The sequence below is a fragment of the Bos taurus genome, chromosome 16, assembly GCF_002263795.3.
Source record: "Bos taurus isolate L1 Dominette 01449 registration number 42190680 breed Hereford chromosome 16, ARS-UCD2.0, whole genome shotgun sequence".
Classification (NCBI taxonomy): domain Eukaryota; kingdom Metazoa; phylum Chordata; class Mammalia; order Artiodactyla; family Bovidae; genus Bos; species Bos taurus.
This window is the reverse complement of record NC_037343.1, coordinates 52,089,997-52,111,145: the sequence shown is the minus strand read 5'-3', so window position 1 is coordinate 52,111,145 and position 21,149 is coordinate 52,089,997. Positions and strand designations below refer to the sequence as shown.

Here is a 21,149-nt window from a genome sequence, read left to right as displayed (position 1 = left end):
CAGAAAGGCTAGAATCGGGAGGCATTGGACCCAGTTCTGGATCTGCTATTTATTAGATGGGTGACTTTAGACAAGTCCCTTGACCTCTGTGAACCTCGGTTTCTGCACCTGTGATGTGGGGCTGTTACTAGGAATTGCCTTGTAGGGTTGCTATGAAGATCCAAGACAACGTAGGGGTCTTAGTTTGGATTTTCCCAGAAGCAGACCCCGAGACCAGAATTCCACTGCAGGTGGTTTATTTGAGAGATGATCCAAGGGAAAACAGCAATGGAAGGGAAGTGAGACAGGGAAGGGAAGAAAGCAGATAAAGAATTGCCATGCTGTCTGTCATCAGGCACAGTGGGAGACAGAGCTTAATTCTGCCAGGGAGGGGGTGATGCTGGGGAGCAATGTGGTCACAGCCCTCTGAGTGCCACCTGGACGGGGAGGGGGCTGGGCTGTGTGCTCCAGCCTGTCTCCACTGGGCCTCAGTTGGAGGCTGTTGCCTCTGGCAGACACGTGAGCAGAGCTGTCTCCAGAGGGCTCAGAAGCCTCAGGCAAACAGATGCAGAAGCAGGCTGCTGAAGGTGCCCTAAAATGCCACAGGCACACAGGCCCTGACAGCTGGGGCCAGGCAGGCGCCACACAGGCTGCCTCGTGGCGCCGGCGCTCATCGAAAGGTGATGCTGGTGGGCGGTTTCGTTGGTTTTTTCTTTTTTTTGCAAGAAGACTTCCTGGCCGTTACTGAAGCCCCCTGAGATTTCCTGGAGGGTGAACCGCCTCATGGTTTTTAGAGGCCTGGCAGATCTGCTATGGCCCTCCAGGAAACCCAAGGCAGGAGACCCCACTGCCAACAGCTTGCATGTATCCCCCAGGGGAACTGAACGAGAAGCAGAAGATAGAACTGGAGCGGAACGTGGCACTGGTCCAGCAACAAAGCAGTGAGCTAAGCGTGCTCAAGGACAAGATGGTGCAGATGACCGGCCTGGTGGAGAAGAAGGACAAGGAGCTGGAGGTCCTCAAGCAGGCTCTCAGGTGGGTGGGAAGGCCTGCACAGCAGGTGTGGGGAGCCCAGGCATACCCAAGTACCCAGGGAGCCTGACATAGAGAGAGGAAGGGCTCAGTCAATGATGGTTAAAGAGTTGAATGAATGAGTAGATGAATGAGTGAATGACATATGTTTCATTGCTTCACAACCTCATCATTTAGAACTTTGCTCAGTTCTGAGCCTTCAGAGATTCCTGCCCAATATTTCAGATAAGTCTCAGTTTAAATGCGGCTTCCTCCAGGAAATCCTCCTTTACTCACCCTCACCAAACATAGCCAAGGGCTCCTGCTCTGCCCAGGATCCCTCAGTCCCTTGCATGTCACCTGATCTAACACTTCTCACACAGCCAGGCTGCTCCCACCTGTTGAATTGTCTGCCTTCCCCATGAGGACCCCTTGTAGACCTTGCCTGCTACTGACTCCCCACCATTCACACAATGCCTGGCATGTAAAGGAACTTGATAAATGCTGACTGAACAAAAGTGTAAACTGGATGTCAGCTTAAACTAAATATATTGTTGTTTTGCGAGTTTGTCTATGAAACATATGTGAGTTTGCATTTTCATCCATAGTTTATCCATATTTTGATATAAGATTAATGTTTTCTCCAAGAAAGTTTGAATAAAATTGATGTCTCATGTATAACCCATAGCTTCATTTGCTTCATGGTTCATGGCCAAAGTGGATTCACACTGTGGTTAAAAGTACAGGCTCCAGGCCCAGGCTGCCTGGATTCAAAGCCAGGTGCCTTCACCTATAAGCTCCATGACCACAGGGAAATTGCCGTGTCTCTTTCCTGGTGTAAAATGGGGCAAGGAGAGTCCCTAGCTCATGGGACTATTATGAGAAATAGAAGGGTTGACAGATACCAGGTGTTAGAAATAGCAGACAGGCACTAAGTGAAGTTGCTCAGTCGTGTCCGACTCTTTGCAACCCCATGGACTGTAGCCCACCAGGCTCCTCGGTCCATGGAATTCTCCAGGCAAGAATACTGGAGTGGGTTGCCATTTCCTTCTCCAGGGGGTCTTCCCGACCCAGGGATCGAACCCGGGTCTCCTGCATTGTAGGCAGACGCTTTACCATCTGAGCTACCAGGGAAGCCCAGACAGGCACTAAATGCCCCCATAAATGCCACAGCAGGTATCCTGCAGACCCAGTGCAGGAGGCAAGAATGGAGAGGTGCCTGCCTCCCTGGTCACTAATCAACAAGCTCAATTATCTGGAAACCCTCAGGCAGGAGCTTGAAGGCTCCAAGACTTCGGCTCCCTGTAAACATGGAGTCCCTTTCCCACTTCTGCTTGTGAGTACAAAGGTAATTTGTGGTTCCCAAACCTTGTGCGGCCAGCCACCCTCCTGCTCAGTGACTCATCTTCTCTGCCCCCAGGGCCTCCCAAGAGAAACAAAAACTCCAGCTGCACAAGGAGAAGGAACAGAAGCCCAGAAACACAACCAAGATGTGTGACATTTCAGTGCAGATAGAACCAGTCCACACTGATATTTTCTTGAGCAGCCAAGAGGTGAGTACCTGCCCCATCCCCGGGGGCATCTAGAAAGATAAGCTAAGAAAGAGCCTGATGGAGGCTTTCTTTGCTTTTGAAAACATCTTCATTCTAAGTTCCAAAAGCATGACTTGCTTATGTGAAATGTATAAAGTTATCATCAGCTGGGCACAGGTACCATCAGCCCTCTTCCTCACAGAAACCACCACACGCTCATACAGTCAGCGGTTGAAATTCAGGCTTGGAACCCGTCTGCCTGTGTTCCGATCCTGCTCCTCCACTCAGAAACCCTGCAACCTGGTACCAATTCCCTCGTCTGGAAAGTGGGCATAATGCCAGCCACCCCATCATGGGATTCTTGAGAAACAAATTTAACTTACACACACAAACATGTACAAGCTTACATATACATATATTTATTTGATAGACTTTTTTTTCAAAATATAGTCTCAAACCATATTTATTCTGCAACATTTCTTTTTTCCCACATAATACTATTTCATGGGCATATTTTCAAGTAAATGTACGTGAAGATCTTCCTCATGCTTTTGTTTGTCCCAAGTTGGAAATTGTATTTTTGAGGCAAACATACCAAATGATTTGGAAATTTTCATCCCCAAGGCCCAGCGTGTGGGCTGGTTCGACAGTGGTGGGCACATGGGGCGGCACCCATCCTCTGCTGTCAGACGGGGATGCCCACCCCCCCACCCTAAGGCAGCAGCTGCTGCCCCTGTCACAAATCTGACAGCTGTGACTCCCTGGCCCTGTGCTAGGGACTCGCAGGGCCATTTCCATTGAATTCCATCACATCCCTTTTATCCAGCCAGTCGCCTGTTGATGGATATTTGTTTCTGCTTCCACACATTGCTGTAGTTAATATCCTTGTGAAAGTGAAAGCGTTAGTCGCTCAGTCGTGTCCAACTCTTCGCGACTCCATGAACTGTAGCCCACCAGGCTCCTCTGTTCATGGAATTCTCCAGGCAAGAATACTGAAGTGGGTTGCCATGCCCTCCTCCAGGGGATCTTCCAGACCCAGGTCTCCTGCATTGCAGGCAGATTCTTTACTGTCTGAGCCACCAGGGAAGCCCTAAGTATGTAGAACAGATTCCTAGGTGTGATTCTGAGATGTCCAGGGGACATCCTAAATTAGGCCTGAAAGGGCTCAAATGCTAGGCCATTTATGCTCCGTGGCTGACTTGATGATCTCTGCCCAGAGGCCTTGGCACACCTGGAAGTCCCAGCCAGGCAGTGCACAGGGATCACATCATCGATGGAGAACCGTGCCTTCATCCCGTGGTCCTGTACGGTGGCTCCCACCTGTCCCTGTGGTGGGTGGTCGTGCTCCCTGTGATCCGTCGTTGGCTGACTGTGGGCACGGCACTTCCTCGAGGCCCCGGGTTTCCTGGAGTCCAGGGATCTCCTTTCTCCCTTCGCTTTATGAAACTAGAGACCAGGGCGTTTCAGTAATGCGCTTTGGACTTTCTCTTGGAAACAGGGCCAAATGTGTCGGCTTGCCTGCCTGCTTCCTCAAAGATGCCTTTCCCCTGCCAAACAGCAGGGAGCCAAGGCCGCACGCAGTGTGAAGGAGAGGGCTCAGTGGCCCCGCCGGCTGGCCCTGGCTCCCGTCACCATCCAGAGACCTTTATAGCAGCAGCGTCTCCTCCTTACTAGGGCAGCCCAGCCACGGGGCTGCAACCGGTTCTGCAGCTGTGAGCGCCCAGGGCCGGAAGCAGGTCTCATTCCTGTTGAAATCCAAGCTCTTAATGCAGGACCTGGCCTGTGTTAGTTCACATGTTCAGCAACTACTGGGCACCTGCTGTATGCCAGACCCTGTGCTGGGCACAAAGCAGGATGCTCAGGGTTCCTGGCCACACAAGACTCCCTCTGACTCTCCTGTGTTTGCTGGGAAGGATCGTTGACCAAAGGCCCTGTCTCAGTTTCTATGATGACAAGTATTAGAGGAGGATGGGGGAGGGAGGCTGCAAGATGAAAGGAAAAAAGGCTTTTTTTCTTTCTCAAAACAGCCTTCCACACTCAGTCTACTTCCTGCTTTCTAAACCAGAGTGGGTCAGAGGGCTTAAGAGTTGTATGAGAAAGAATCTCCATCTTCTCTAAATAAACAAATTCCCAGAAGGGCCATGAGTAAGGGTCACGTCGGGCTCAGCCGAGCTCTCCAGGCAGAGGAAATGCTGTCACCGAGCCTGGCGGCTGCCCCACCCCCAAAACCAGCCACCACCTCCTCTCCACCCTCCAGCACGTGTGCACATGCACAGCATTTCTGGTGTTCACTCCCAGGGCAAACATATGCCCTCAAAGAGAGGGAGGCTGGTGTAGAAACAGCCCCGGAAGTGGACCAGCCGAGCAGGCTGAAAGCCGGCTGGAGCCAGATCAAGGTCTAGTGACGCCCTACTAAGTGCAGCCCCCTTCTCTCAGGGCTGAACCTTGGTCCCAGCAGGAACTCTGGGGCAGGCCCCTTCTGGCTCCATATTTACGGAGTCCCTACTATGCTCGGGCACAGGGCTGAGCTTTGGGAATAGCGCGGCCTACATGGGAGACAAACTGTGTCCTCACAGGGCCCGTGCGTGCGTGCATGCTCATTTGCATCCGTGCATGCTCAGTTGTATCCGACTCTTTTCAGCCCCATAGTCTATAGCCTGCCAGGCTCCTCTGTCCAGGGATTCTCCAGGCAAGAATACTGCAGGGGTTGCCATGCCCTCCTCCAGGGAATCTTTCCGACCCAGGGGATCGAATCCACACCTCTCACATCTCCTGCATTGGCAGGTGGGTTCTTTACCACTGGCGCCACCTGAGAAGCCCCTCCTCACAGGGTCCACATTCTGAAAAAGGAAAGAGGCGATAAACAAGGCGACGTCTAACAAAATGTCCAGCGACGGTGAGCCCTCCAAGGAAGGATACAGCAGGACTGGGGCTGAGTAGCACAGGGGCAGGGGCTCTTTGGGACAAGGCAGTAGGGAGGCCTCTGCAGGAGGAGATGGGGAGCAGAGCCTGAATGAAATGAAGGAATAAGTGGTGGGGGCCTGGAGGGGAGAAGAGACCCCAGGGAGGACCTGCTAGGTCTCTCTAGACCAGCCAAGAGCCCACCCATGCAATTCCCCCTAGCAAATATGAGACCATCATCCTTACTACCAGCTAAGCACCGAAAAATGTCCCTCCAGGACTTACCTGGCAGTCCAGCGGTTAAGACTCCATGCGTCCACGGCAGAGGGCATGAGTTTGATCCCTGGTCAGAGAAGAGACTGGACCAAAAAAAAGAACCAAAAAGTACCCCCTTCAGGGGTGAATTTGATGTGATTGTTCAAAGATGAGAACAGAATGACAAGTGGAAACCCAAACTGAGAAGAATATTAGAGAAAAAGAAAGAAAGAAAACATGGCGAGGAAACACAGAGGGGATCTCTTATTTATAGTGATGCTAAGTCAGTAGGGAAGTTGGAAATCTTCCTAGATGTGACTTTGTATTTGAAATGAAATATTTAAATTCCTTCTCTGCTGAAGCCCCTTAACAGTATTTTCCAGGGTACTAAATGACGGGGTTTCTGCTAATCCATGAATTGTTCATGTTTCCTCAAATATAAGAGAGAGATTCCGATCCCTAATAAAGCACTGTCTGCACCTTTCTGGCCACAGGAGCAGTCCTTCAGTGATCTAGGGGCCAAATGCAAAGGGTCCCGACACGAGGAGGTCATTCAGCGTCAGAAAAAGGCCTTATCTGAGCTTCGTGCGCGAATTAAAGAACTTGAGAAGGCCGGCTCCTCAAGTAAGTTCCCTCCTTCCTAGTGGCCCCTTCTGTGCTGAGCCATGGGCCCCAGACCTGAGGGTTCCCTGTGGGGGCTGACCAGGATCACTGTCTTCTATTCTTATCATTTCATAAGTGAAAAGATGTAGTTTTTTTTTTAAAGAAGAAGATGAGTGGGGGGGAGGGGGGAAGATGGGCAGACATGATCTCAAAGTCAAGAGCAGGCCTTGATACTAAATAAACAGGATTTCATGAAAAACTCGTAACATTGTCCTTCTTTTTCGTATTTCACTATGGCCCATTGGAAACTTTTGCATAGACTGATGGTGTTCAAGGATCAACCTTGGGGAACTTCCTAGATAAATAACCCTGTTTAGAGGGAATGGGGTTCTCAAGAAACAGAGCTTGTTGCTGGGTGGAGCACTGAGCCAGGCCCCAGCAGCCTGGATTCAAGTTCCATCCTCCTACCAGTGGCCAAAGGTTCACCCTCAGAGCCTCAGCCGTGTGAGGCTGCAGCCTCATATTAGCTGTGTGACCTTGGACAAGTCATTTCACCTCTCTGGGCCTCAGATTATGAGGGTTAGTACTGGCCCATGGTAAGCGTCCAGTTAACAGCAGCTGTGATTTTTTTTACATCCAGCGACTTCTTCCTGAACCTTTCTTTTGAGTCTAATAAATTATTTCTTTTTTTAGATCCTAAGGACCACATGGATGAATCATTTCTAGACTTAAAGACTCTTGGGATGGAAAAAAACGTCCAGAAAATATTGGATGTAAAACCTGATTTGCCAACTTTCTCACGAGTAGAGAGCCGAGTGGTAATTTACCTCTGCAGTGACTGACACGTGGTGAGGGTGGGCCTGAGGGCAGGTCTGTCCAAGTGCCCTGGCATCACTGGTTCAGGGTCAGATCCTCCCTTTTAGCCTAGCATCTGGATCGATCAGTCAGTGCCTAGCATTACCAGTGGTCCAGTGTTTGAACAGAAAGGAGGCTTTCAAATGTACATAGCAGGATGTATCATCACACTGATGTTGGCCAGGTCAATCTCTGGGCCCTCCTTTTCATATCATGTGTTATATTCTGCAGAAAATATCAACAAGCTATATAACATGATGCCATGAGTTTGCCTAAAATTTGCTTCTTTCTGTAAACTCAAAAACCCGAACACAGAAAAGGTAGCAGAAGGGAGCCATGATGATTAAGAAGACACCACAGTTCTAGAATCAGAGACCTGCCTGTGTCCTAATCCCAGCTCTGCAAACCAAGTGACCTTGGCAGGCTCTTAACCTTTCTGGGACTCCATCTCCCAGCTGTAAAAGGAGATAATTATGTAAAGTGCTTATGCCACTGCCTAGCTCATAGTGAGCACTTAATAGATGATACTTGTGATTATTATTAAATAGTATTTCAATGGTATTATTCAAGAAAGCCTTCCTTCCTTAGGGGGCTTTGTTTGATTTGCCCAGATTTGCAGAAGTAATTTGATTGTTAGGTGGAAGGTGTTTGATTGGGCATTTGATTGACACATGACAATGGACAGCTCAGGTTAGCCTTAATCAGAGGACCTGCTGGGCATGGTTTGCTGCCACAGCTGGATCCAAACCATCCTTAGGCTGTTGGAAGAAATAATTAAAATCATTCAATCTCATTTTCTACACATTTGCTAGATGTGTGAATCTTCAGAAATGTGTTGCTTTGAGACTTCCCTGGCAGTCCAGTGGTTAAGACTTCGCCTTCCAATGCAGGGGGTGCAGTGTTTGATCCTTTTTTGGGGAGCTAGGATCCCACATGCCTCAGGGCTAAAAAACAACATAAAACAGAAGCAATATTATAACAAATTCAATAAAGACTTTAAAAAATGATCCACATCAAAACAATATTTTAAAAAAAGAATGAAAGAAAGAAACGTGTTGGTTTTCCTGCTAAGAGCAAACCCTCCTCTGAGAGTAGAAAGGGAGGGACCATCTCCAGGTGGGGAGCTCAGCTGGATCCCATATCCTGATCCTGCTTCCAAGATTTGCCTTCTTGGCAACAACCCCTCATCCCACCACTGACACGACAGAGCAGGAAACCTCCAAGGCTGGCAGTAATTAAAAGGAGAGAAGGAGCAGGAGAAAGAATAGCTGAGCAAAGGCAACAGGACTCCTGTTTTTCTGAAGCTTATCTTCTCAGCCTCGGTGCTACCGATTTTTTGAGCCAGGTAACTCTTTACTTGGGGGACTACCCTGTGTGTCACTGGTTGTTCAGCAGCATCCTTGGCCTCTACACACTAGATGCCGGTAGCAGTTGTGACAACCATCACCATGTCCAGGCATTGCTAAATGTCCCAGGTAAAGGGAGAATGCACAGTCATCCCCAGTTAAGAACCGCTGGTCTAGAGGAAAGACAGACAGTGACCAAAGAGCGGGACTAATGTGTCATTTCAAGAAAAGTTATACTCTTAAGGGATGGGAACAGAGCTGTAAGAAAGCAGTTCACAGAGGAATCAGACTAGAATAAAAAACAGCTAGAAGGGGGCGACAGTGAATGAGATGGCTGGATAGCATCATCAAATCAATGGACATGAATCTGAGCAAACTCCAGGAGACAGTGAAGGACAGGCAAGCCTGGAGTGCTGCAGTCCATGAGGTTGCAGAGGTGGACATGACTTAGTGATTGAACCACAACTGTCAAGTTATTCTTTAGGAACTTTCCAGTTCTTCGGTTATTCTTTGGGGTTTTCTTCTGGATGTAGAAAATCATAATGAATACCAAGAGAGAGTTTTTATTTCTTTTTTTATTTCAGCCTCAAAATGGCCTTTCCAGCTCAGGGTCCCTCATGGCCACCAATAAATTAGGGAAAACAGATGCAACTGAGGCTCTGGATCTCAGTGAAAAGCTGGTATGTACCCCTAGCATCAGTCCCCCTCCTGTCCAAACCCACAACCCCCTCAGGCATTGTTAACCACCAGATGGCTTAACTAAACATCAACCCTACGTAGATATTTAGTCATTATTACAGCTCTGCGAGACCCAGTTGCTATCCCAGCATGGGTTGGAAATTGCATAGTTGAATTCCTTGGAAAACTGGGTAGCAAGAATAAATGTTTCTATCTGTTGTCATTTTCCCCCTGGTTCTCAAAAAGGCGTAGCGTAAATGGATGCGGGGAACATGAAAGTCGGATTAAAAGCCCCAATTGTACTCCTTTCCAAAGCATGTGTTCCCTGTGATTGCAGAAAATGAATGAAACAGAATTAGGCACTTGCCTCCTTATTAAAGGGCTTCCCAGGTGGCTCAGTGGTAAAGAATCTGCCTGCCAGTGCAGGAGATGCAGGTTTGATCTGTGGGTTGGGAAGATCTCCTGGAAGAGGGCATGACAACCCACTCCAGTATTCTTGCCTGGGAAATCCCATGGACAGAGGAGCCTGGCAGGCTACAGTCCATGGGGTCGCAAAGAGTCAGACACGACTGAGCGACTGAGCACAGCACACACACTCCTTATTAAAGCAGCCACCAGTGGCGCTGGACCAAGCCTCTTCCCTGCAAAACGCTCTCTCGTAGTACATGGATATGAGCAAAACACTCGGGAGTCTGATGAACATCAAAGATATGTCAGGTCATGTGTCCATGAAACACCTCTCCCCCAAAGAGAGGGAGAGAGTCAACCAGCTTCGACAAAGAGACCTCGATATGGTGTTCGATAAGATCACCCAACTCAAGAACCGGCTGGAGAGAAAAGAGGAGCTTTTGAGAGGATACGAGAAAGACATTGAACAGCTCAGGTAAGGCCCATGTCCCTGCAGAAAGGCCTGGACCTCCATTCTCCAGGCTAAACCTCAGGGCAGCAGCAGACCTCTGGACCAAGACAGGAGGACAGAGGTCTGGGTGTGCAGGGGAGGCGGGATCATGACTCAGGGTCTGATGGAGGCGAGTCCTCTGGGCCAGAAAGCAGCAGTTAAAGTGTGCTATATTTTCTTAAGGGGTAAGGTGCACCTTTTATGAATGTGTCTGATATTTCACCATGTGTGTGAAATAATTCCTTCTTATTTTCAGTAGTATCAGTTCCCTGACCCTCCCTGGGAAATTGGGAGGGGCTGGTAATATAACCTGTGTCAGCTTCATGCCACACTTACACAGCCCATGAGCTATTTATACTGCCCTCTAGTCCCCAAACTCCATCCTTCTCTCCCACTTGTAATGAAACCGCTAAGTTAGGCAGACACAGAAGTATCTTGAGAATCTCCCAGGGCAGGGGCATTGCTGGTAAGTGAGAAAGATGAGGGGAAAGGAGACTTTGTCTCTCCCGTGTGCTCAGGCAGAGCAAAGTGTCGGTTCAGATGTACCAGTCACAGGTGGCCAAGCTGGAGGACGACATCTACAAAGAGGCCGAAGAGAAGGCGCTGCTCAAGGAGGCCCTGGAGCGCATGGAGCAGCAGTTGCACCAGGAGAAGAGGGTCAACAGGGCGATCAGGCAGCAGAAGGTGAGTGGTGCCTGCTTGGAGCAGAGTCTCTGAGGCTGCCCCTCTGCCCCCTTTAGAAATGGCCAGCTGAGGTCCCAGCGGGATCTAGGCAGTACAGGAGGCATTTACTGATGCAAAGGAAAGTGGCAGAATAGCTTTAGCATCAGACAGACCTAAGTTTAGACTGTAGCTCTTCCATTTACTGTGTGACTTCAGGCAGGTTTCTTAACCACTCTGAGACTCAGAGTCTAGCTTGTCTGTATTTTCTTTCTTTCTTTTTAATTTAATTTTTAATTTTGTATTGGAGTAGAGCTGATTTACAATTTTGTGTTAGTTTCGGGTGCACAGCAAAGCGGTTCAGTTATACATACACATATATCCGTTCTTTTTCAGATTCTTTTCCCAGATAGGTTATTATAGAATATTGAGTAGCATTCCCTGTGCTATACACGGGTCTCTGTTGATTATCTCTTTTATATATGGTAGTGTGTATGTGTTAATTCCAAATGCCTACTTCATCCCCCCTCCACCTTTCCCCTTTGATAACCATAAGTTTGTTTTCAAACTGTGAGTCTGTTTCTGTTTTATAAATAAGCTCACATGTATCCGTTTTTAGAGACTCCACATACAAGTGATGTCATCTGATACTTGCCTTTCTCTGTCTGCCTTACTTCACTTAGTGTGGTACTCTCTAGATCCATCTATGTTGCTGCACATGGCATTATTTCACTCTTCTTATGGCTGGGTAACATTCCACTGTATATATGCACCACATCTTTATCCATTCCTCTGTTGGTGGACATTTAGGTTGCTTCCATGTCTTGACTGCTGTAAACAGTGCTCTCTGAGACTCAGAGTCCAGCTTGTCTGTATTTTTTTTAACTTTTGATAATTCATGTATTTTACCTCGTTCTTTCCATTTCTAACTACTTTTCTGCCAGTTTTATTGAGGTGTAATTGACACTGTATTGAGTTTAAGGTATACAGCATAATGATTTGACTTCCATGCCACATGAAGCAATTGCCACAATAAGCTTAGCAAACGTCCTGAATTTTTTAAAGTGGTGTCTATTGTTCTTACTTTCATTGCTCTGCCAGGTGCAAGGGATACACAGATGAATAAGTTCTCTGAGAATAAAGATTTTCAACTTGCTATTCTGAGTACCCAGAGAATAGTAGACACCCAATAAATATTTGGTACATGGATGGATGGAAGGACAGGTGGATGGATAGATGGATGGATGGGTGGATGGAAGGACAGGTGGATGGATGGGTGGATGGATGGATGGGTGGGTGGATGGGTGGATGGATGGACACCAGATCAGTGGATCAGTACGTGTTCAGGTAGATGAATGATCAGGTGGATAGAGATAGATGAATGTCCTTGAAGGACATATTTTTCAGTGCAGAACATACAGGTAAAGAGCTGATTTCAGGCTGACTTAGTGGGGTAAGGGCTCTGTTCAGATCCAGAGAAGGGTACTTGGCTCAGGAGGGTACTAGAGCATTCAGGAAGTGTGTTCCAAGTGCTGACATTTGTTATGAATTGCAAAGGAGAGTTGGAGTTTGTCCACCAAAGGGATGGACAGGTGTGCATTTAAGGCTGTGGGAGCCACAGAGGAAAGGCATGAGGGTGAGGGATTTGCTTCCTGGCATGAACTTGGTAAGAGCATTGACTTGAGAGACCAAGACTGACACTCAGGCTGGTGATCCAGCTAAAAGAGGCCACCTCCTCCCCTCATCCTGCTATCTCATCTATCACATGGCACAAGACTCAGTGGGTCCTGGGGTCAAATCCCCCTGCTTACTGTGTGACCTTGTGCAAATCAGTCCCCCTCTCTGAGCCTCACTTTCCTCATCAGTGAATGGGAGCTAAGAGCACCTGCCTTGCAGGATTGTTATAAGGATTGAATACAACACAGGTAACCCTTCCTATCCAAGCTCTCACTGTCTGAACTCAAGACCAAACGGTTTCCGATGCCCAGGTACACCTGTCCAGGCTCTGAAGCATGCAGCTCAGGGCCTGGGACTCGGCAGGTGGATGAGGCTGTCTGCCCTGTGGCCAGCCAACTGCGCAGGTGGCCTCTGAAGTGAGTGCTGCCCCAGACCCAGTAGAGTCTGCTGCCAAAAGTCCCCATACACATCGAGACAGGCATGGGCAGCACCTGAAAACCAGCTCCAGAAGCTCGCTGTAACCCTGTGCCTGCACTGCAGTCAGTAGGGGGGTCTCTGGTCTTCTTGGCAGTTAACACCCATGAACGTCCACTCCTGTGGTCAGCAGCATGTCACTAGCCCAACTGGGCACCGGCACAGCGACTCCTAAATAGATCAGACTCTCCCTGGTCCTTCACTCTCACCTAAGGTCGAGCAGATCTCCAGGCAGGCATCAGGCAAACAGGAAAAACTACCATAGCCCCCATCTCTTCATGATATCTGCAGGCATTGGGCTCCACTCATGCTATGCAGCCATGATCAGGGTTATTAATGCCTCTGGTAGCCCTGCCTGGTTGTCATGATGATCCCCATTTTACAGATGAGGAAACTGAGGCTCAACGAATTAAAAAAGAGACTTGTCCAAGTTCATAGAGTAGCTGGTAGTTCACAGAGTCTTGTTAGTTGCTCAGTCATATCTGACTGTTTGCAACCCCATGGACTGCAGCCTGCCAGGCTCCTCAGCCCATGGGATTTCCTAGGCAAGAATACTGGAGTAGATTGCCATTTCCTTCTCCAGGGGATCTTCCTGACTCAGGGATCGAACCCAAGTCTCCTGCATTGCAGGCAGATTCTTTACTGTCTGAGCTACCAAGGAAGTCCCAAGTAGAGCCTTTACCTAGCCCCAGATCTCTCTAGTCCTAGGTCCTGCACTCTTTGCAGGTCTGGCCCCCAGTTGCCTCCTTGTACCCATTAGTATTTCTAAATTGGAGCTGTGTATTTTTGCACGCATGCTTGTGTGTATGCCTGTGAGTATGTGCTGTGTGTTTGTATGTGTGTGTATTTGTGAGTGTGTTGCCTACATGAGCTCTAAGGAGGCCAGGCCTTAGAAGCTCATAGAAGGATGTCTTTCTCAACCAAGAGCTGATGGTCAGATGAATTCCTTGCAAAAGGCTGTCCTCCATTCTGCAAACTTTCCAGGCAGGAGGTTTCCAGACATCAGGCTCTCTAGCTTATAGCCCCAGAAATGAAAGTGGCTGCTGTCCTGCTCTGAGGGAGCCCGGATGTGGTGTTTCTAGTGCTCACCGTTCTGAATTAAATATCACAGACCTCAGTCTGCGTGTGTCACGGGGCTGCCTCAGGCAGAGGACAGTTTCCTTTCACACCAAGCAATGCCAGGGAGAGCTGGGCCACTGACAGAGTTCTGACTTTCCCTTTGATGTGCCCTCTAGAGAGCTCACCCCTCCCTGAGGCATCCCCCGAGCCCCAGGGCTTGGCAGGCGAGGCCCCAAAGCAGAGACACCAGACCACAGAATGGGACAGCAAAGGACCCAAAAAAGGCCATTGTCATGTACTGAAAACCTGAGGATTTACATAATCAGGCTTCACATGCATTATTCATGGGCTGCCTCATTCATACACAATGCAGGGGACGTGCCAGCCTGTTTGGCGCTAGATATCCTTCAGCAGAGAAGGGTCTGAAATGGCCAAGCTGAACCTGTGTCAGGGTCCCCAGAAGAGCTAGAGCTAGGAGCTTTAAAATTCGTGAAATTCACAACTGGAGAAAAGATGTACATGAACTACAACCACAGTCATGGCATCGCCAATGATATCATTTACTGAGCACTTTGAGTATCATTTACTTTACTTTGTCATTTACCAAGGGGCAGGCACCTGCTCCACACCGGACAGGCTTCACCTCTCCCATCAACCCCACAAGGGAAGCTGGTGAGCATCAGCCCACTTGAGAGAGGGGAGGGCTGAGCTGACAGAGGGCACCACTCCCTGGCTGCTCAGCTGCAGAAACAGGATTCCCTCCCACCTGCTGCCCTCTCCAGCCCAGGTTCACTTTCCCACACCCCTTCCTTCTGCGTCTCCCTTACCCGGGTGCCTGCCTTGTATTTCTCTCACCATTGCTCCCAGAGTATTCACTCCAGGACTCGGGTTTGCATTTGAGGCTTCTTATTACTATGCCATCAGAAATCCCTGTTTATCAGGAAGGAAAAAATAATAAACTTTACAGTTTTGCTGGATTCTAAAGGGCACGTGTATACATTCGTCTTGGCATCAGTTCCTTCCAGGGAGTATGTCTTCATTGTTTTTAAGTGGAAATTAACAGAAAATAGAATTCCTCTCTCCTAAGTTTTACACCTAGTATTTTCACAAGGAGCCTTACTTTTTAGCCTCCTATACAAAACTTTGACACTGTTCACCCTGTTCATTGAGCTTGCAGGGCTGAAGCACTGAGATGAAATGAACACATCTGAAGCTTCAGAATCCACCCCCCACCCCCACCCCCCAAAATGTAGTTTATGTCTTAAATGTTTGACCATCTCTTCACTAAGCAGCACCTTCCAGAATCAAAAGTCGTATTTCCACACTAATACCTCTGGCTGTGAACATGAGACTTGATACGAAAGGCTAGACATTCACAGAGAACCCGGTGGTCATCACCGGGGGCTCCGGAAGGCCCTGAGTCTGTGGCTCTCTCCACGTGGCAGAGAGAAGGGACCCTGGCCCAGGCCGAGCTCACTCTAATCCGCGTCCAAGTCTCTCGAGAAGCCCGAAGTGTCTCTCAGAGGACAGAGCTGCAGTCAGACAAACAGCAGTCCAGCCCCGCCCCCGCCCCCAGTGACCCCTGAGTAGGTGGCTTGACCTCTATCTCACGTTCCTCAACCAAAACACCCAAAGATGCTAACAAGAGGCCCGCTCCGAGGGGCAGCGGGAGGGTTAAATGGCAAGATGCCCGCAGTGCCTGGCACATGGCAAGCCCCTTTTCTAAGGGGAAGAATAGACAGCCCATGGATGGGTGGGGAGTCCTGCGTTTCTTTCAGGGAGCTTCCTGCCAGCTGACGCCCTCCCTGGTCCTCCCAAAGCCGGCAGCTCTTCTGTGACGCTCTTTTCTCCTCAGTGAATACCACTCGGGTCACAGCCAAGAAAGGACCCAGATACCTTTTGTGAATGGGCTAATGCTGGGGTTTTTCAATAGGAAAATTTTAAATGCACAGAAGTGGCCATTTGAAAAGCACGCAAACCCTTTTACTTAGGACTTGAAGTCTAAGAAAGGCTGAAGGGCACCGGCTGCTTCTGGCAGAAACCCGTTCAGCTCGCCTGCCAATCAAATCTCCAGCCAATGAAGTCCTGACTAGGGGGCATGGCCACCACTTTGCCTGTGGCCTCCCCCCAGCGAGCAAGCGTGTGTGATTAAGTCACTCAGTCGGGTCCCACTCTTTGAGACCCCGTGGACTGTTAGCCCGTCAGGCTCCTCCGTCCATGGGATTATCCCTAGCAAGAATACTGGAGTGGGTTGCATTTTTTTTCCTCCAGGGGAATCTTCCTGACCCAGGGATCGAACCAGCGGCTCCTGCATTGGCAGGCAGATTCTTTATCACTGCGCCCCCTGGGAAGCCCCCTCAGCCAGGCAGGAGCCCCCTAAAGTTCCTTCTGCTTAATTAGCTCATGTCCCTTGTTTTTAAGATGAGAATAAAAATGGCACCTAACTCGGTAGCCTTGGATGAAATGGGAGGTTGCTTACAAAACCCTTGGTACATGGGACCACGTAGGATACACGCTCACCTGCCATCATGGTTATCCTCACTCTTCTCTTTAACTCACCATTTTCCAGGATTTCCTTGGGCCCGCGTGTTCTCAAGATCCTGGTTTCCTCAGCACCATTTGTGTGTTTTTAGCCAACAAGTAGAAATTGGTAGATGTTGTGTAGGAGGAGCGTGCGACGGGAGGGGCTTGTGGGTGCCCACGAAGATGAAGTAGGGCAATGTGGCTAGGCTGGTGCAGCATACAGACAGAAGATGGCCAAAGAAAAAGACCCTCACCTGCCCCTTCTTCTGCCCACCAATCCCAGTGAGTCCCAGCGTCTCCTAGCAACCTCAGAGGTGTGTCCCCGAATGGAACAGGTGGGGACACATTGAACACTGTCTTGCTCACCTGATATTTTCACTTAGGAACGTTTAGAGGACCTCGAACAGAGAAATGCCAAAGAGTCAGCAGCTTGCAACTGTTCCTTCAAAGAGAAAGAGAGGCAGGTACAGAGACCCTTTCTGATCTTGCAGCCAGACACAAAGTAGATACCTTATTTTCAAAGGGTAAGAGCATGTGGGGTGCAAACGCCAGCGTGGGCAGCCCCAAAAACATTCCACCCTCCACTCCCTTCCCCTCCCCCACCCCGGGCCCTGCCCCTGCCCCTGCTCCTGCCTGCAACCCGCACAAGGGACCTGAAAGACCCAGGATCTGGAAGTGAGAGAAGGCAGAAGGGCAGCGCAGCCATCCTGGGTGCTAAATAATTTGGGGACATAGAGACAAAACCATAAGAAGAGAAGAGGGTAGGAGTAAGGAATCCCAGAAACCTCTGCCCTAAGAATGAAGTACAGTAGGTGGAAGAAGCGGAGAAGGCAATGGCACCCCACTCCAGTACTCTTGCCTGGAAAATCCCATGGATGGAGGAGCCTGGTAGGCTGCAGTCCATGGGGTCGCTAAGAGTCGGACACGACTGAGCGACTTCACTTTCACTTTTCACTTTCATGCATTGGAGAAGGAAATGGCAACCCACTCCAGTGTTCTTGCTTGGAGAATCCCAGGGACAGGGGAGCCTGGTGGGCTGCCGTCCATTGGGTCGCACAGAGTCGGACACGACTGAAGTGACTTAGCAGCAGCAGCAGCAGCAGGTGGAAGAAGGAGGGGATGGTAGAAAATGGAGCCAAAAATAAGGAGGAAGGTGCCTGTTATAACACCCCCTCACCTGCCCAAGGGGAGCCCCATTAGACAGTGGGCTTTCTGGTAGCCAATGGGAAATAGAAAACCCAGCATGGTCCAGAGTTCACTGTGTACATGAGATATGATGAGTGTTATGCTCAGAAGTGTTCCAGAGAGGACGTTGTGTGGTGTAATGAGCAACACCCCTAAGAATAGCAGTGCAGTGCTACCTGGGTCATGGCTGTGCACAGATCTTGAAACAGACTGATGATCATATCCCAGTGAGTCCAGGAAAAGCATATGCACACGGGCCAGGCTCTGCCCTTCAGTGCCCAGCATCCACTGATTGGACTTAACCCAAAAAGGTATTTCAGAGCAGTGTTCAAACTGGGGTTCCCTGAAGCCCTGGGTGCTGTGGGAAGGGGATGACTCTCAACACACACACACACCTTTCTCCCACCAGAGAAGCTCTCCATTGTCTGTTTTATACCCCAAGTTCCTCTTGGAATTTTGCTTGGATAAAAGGTTTAGGGGGGAAAGGTGGGGGTGGGATGGGAAAGAAGGAGGTTGTTGGTTTAATACCACTGCTTTATAATATCTGGAAATTTGGATGGTGACTGCCTCAACTGAGTTTGTGATAAATATTGAGTGGTTGCAGGCTCAAGGCCTCCATGAAAAATGTCTGGAGGACAACTATCTGTTTGATATGGGCGCATAAGCCTTCGTGGACAATCCTCTGAGGGGAGAGTTAGCGTCCTTCAGGGAGAATGGAAGAGACTTACTAGTACCTATGACCTGTCCCAAAAGATGGCCTTACTTCCTCCATGAATTTTATGAATGCCCAGTAGCATTGCCAGATTTGAGGGGGGAAAAAAACAGCATGCCCAGGATGTGTTAAGTTTTAATTGCAGATAAACAACAAACAGTTATTAAGTATAAATATGTTCTAACTTATACAGGGGCATACTCATAGTAAAAAATATTTTGGTTTCATTCTGAAATTCAGATTGAACTTGGAATCCTGTATTTTATCTGACAACCCCTCCAGCACTTACTGAGCACCAACTAGACACCAGGCGGGGAGGTTCTGAAGCAGGTGTCGCAAGATGGCAGCCCACAGACATATTTCATTTGACTCATGGGATTTTTTTTTGGTACATTTCAAAGTAGGGCAGTTTAACAGAATACTCCAGATTTCCAGCTTCTCTGAGAAACTTGCAAGATATGGGGACACTAGGCCCACAGTCCCACAAAATCACAAGCCTTTGTTTTCCAGGCCCCTTAGGTGCTGGGCTCGTGGACTTGCTGCCACCCCTCCCCTGGTTCACCTCACTCACTTCCTTTACTTCCCTGGCCCCTGTAGGAATCAGGTTGGTGACCCCAGTTGATGCTCAGGGCTCTCTGAGAAAGTCCCCTTCCTGACACCCCTATAATTTACCTGCAGGATGTCAGTCTGCAAGGGGGACCCCAGTTCCCTCTCCCTTTGGTGTCTCCAGTGTCTCAGGGATGCTCTTTCTTTGATGAACTGTCCCTGAGGTGCGGAGTCTTAAGCAGATCAGGGCAGCAGTAGTAATCAAACCCAAGGGGAGTGGGCTCCAGATTCTCAGTGATGGCTTCCCAACAGGCCCACAAAGTCCCTGCCAGGGGCGTTAACCACTGGGCCTTTTGTCATGCCTAGGCCATTGGGTGGAAATCGCTGGACATGTGCAGCCTCTTCTAGTGACCTGGAAGGCTGTGCTTCCCCCTAAAGCAGATCTGTCCTCCAGGGAGAATATAGCATCCTTCATAGCCTTCTTGGTTGACCCACCTCCTTCTCTACTGGAATCTGGAACAGAGATCTCTAAGAGGTTCAGCAGGACAGTGTAGCATTGCCCCAAAGCCACACCCCATTCTACAGACACCACCCCCTCTCTGCCATCCTTATCCCTTCCCTCTTCTGCAGACCCTCATCCTCATGTCCTCACCTAGGAAGGCTCAACCTTTCATCCAAATGGGTAGCATCCGAAAGTTGAGAAAAAGCTGTTTTTCTTTGATGCAAAAGACAAAGCAGAGCATAAGCTAAAATTTGTCAATATTCTTTCTGTGTTAAAGAGACAAATGTTTGTAGAGGCGGTGAAGAACAAGATGCAGAACTCAAATTTCCAGGTGAGCCAGGAGAGGACAGAAGAGAGAAAACCATAGAACATCAGCAGGAAGCCCAGTCGACAGTGACACTGTATCTATCGTGTACTGAGGATTTAGCGTGTGCTATGCACACAGAGCTAAGCACTTGACCTGCAGTATCTCATTTAAGCTTCACAACAACCCTATGGGGGGTGGATTTTGTTATTATACCCAATTCTCAGATGAGGTGTCTGAGGCTTAGAGACCATTTGTCCAGAGCCACACTGCTAAGTAGGAGACATCTGACACCCAGGTAAGAGTGCTGGCTTCTCTTCCTTGAGGTTATAAACTTCCAGGTAATAAACCTGATAACACTTCCAATGGCATTTCTCTTGAATTTCACAGAAGCATCCTCTAAAATTATTTTAAAAGTTGAGAATTAAAACTTTGAAATCTTGAGCATGTTGAAACATTGCCATTGACAAATCAGCCCTGGAACTGGAATTAAGCCAATCCGCGTTCCCACTTTGCAGAAAGTAGAGGCGAGCTCTCAGGGAGCTTGAAAGCTGAACACATTTTGGTTGAATAAGAGAGAAGAGACATATTCAAGTTTGATAAAAGGCCACAGTCATTCTGAAGCAACCAAATTATCATTGGTAGAAGAAACAAAGATATTCTAGGTGAGGGATATATTTGGAAAATGGAAGCTTCTTCTCAACCAGCATCCTTGTTCTAAGGCCAAAAGATGGTTACTGTCCCAAAGCAGGACATTAAAATGACAGAGAGCGTCCTGGGGGCCCCTATGGATCTGAGACCTTTGCCACCCTGCAAAGTGGAAATTTTGGGAAGTTTGTCACTTATTCATTCACAAATATGACTGAAGCGGAGGAGGAAGAAAGAGTCCTGAGCTAGGTTTTGTCTGAGGACCACCTGGGGATGTAAAATGACAGAGGGGATATTGACATGGATCCCAGATGTTGTGGGAATACTGTGCTTCTCTGAGATACGAGACCCCCTGGCATCTCACGCTGCCTTTGGCTTTAACAGAGTAGGGACAAATGGTGCTTTGGCTGAGAGCAAAGAGCCAGCTTCCCATTTTCCTTGCACTCCAGCCCCAGCTTAGAAGTTGGTGTCTGAGATCTCCTTGGTACAGAAAGGTTTCCTCCAGGTTGCCTACCAAGTGTAGCTTGGGCGACTTCTTCCTCCAGAATGGACCTGGAGTCCTTCAGGGGATGGAGTCACCAGGACCACATTGATAAAGATGGGACGTGTAAAGTTTGCTCTCTCAGTCTCGCATAAGAGACTCCCAGAGAGTCTCAGCCTTTCTCATAACAGAGTCTCCATCTCTAGTATGCTTCAGAACTAGCACATTCTTCCTTTTTAAGATCCAATGGGATTCATATCGATTTTTGTTTCCTCTGCAGCTAACAGTCTTCTATAATTATCTATCATATGCTAAAGGGG

General features: G+C 48.8%; 1 protein-coding gene across 10 annotated transcripts in view; it reads left to right on the top strand.

Annotated features, from left to right (window-relative positions):
- Positions 1 to 21,149, top strand: part of FHAD1 (forkhead associated phosphopeptide binding domain 1) — a 165,429-nt gene that overhangs the window by 140,761 nt on the left and 3,519 nt on the right. For 5 of the 10 annotated variants that reach the window (XM_024976835.2, XM_024976836.2, XM_010813453.3 and 2 more), the window contains 9 exons: positions 855 to 1,014; positions 2,411 to 2,543; positions 6,173 to 6,302; positions 6,975 to 7,099; positions 9,067 to 9,162; positions 9,823 to 10,043; positions 10,577 to 10,742; positions 16,835 to 16,915; positions 19,674 to 19,727. In XM_024976835.2, the coding sequence (XP_024832603.1) occupies positions 855 to 1,014; positions 2,411 to 2,543; positions 6,173 to 6,302; positions 6,975 to 7,099; positions 9,067 to 9,162; positions 9,823 to 10,043; positions 10,577 to 10,742; positions 16,835 to 16,915; positions 19,674 to 19,727 (1,166 nt within the window). Of the gene's footprint in view, positions 1 to 854; positions 1,015 to 2,410; positions 2,544 to 6,172; positions 6,303 to 6,974; positions 7,100 to 9,066; positions 9,163 to 9,822; positions 10,044 to 10,576; positions 10,743 to 16,834; positions 16,916 to 19,673; positions 19,728 to 21,149 lie in introns of those variants that run through there. The other 5 variants (XR_009490770.1, XM_024976834.2, XM_024976839.2 and 2 more) reach the window with 5 other exon arrangements.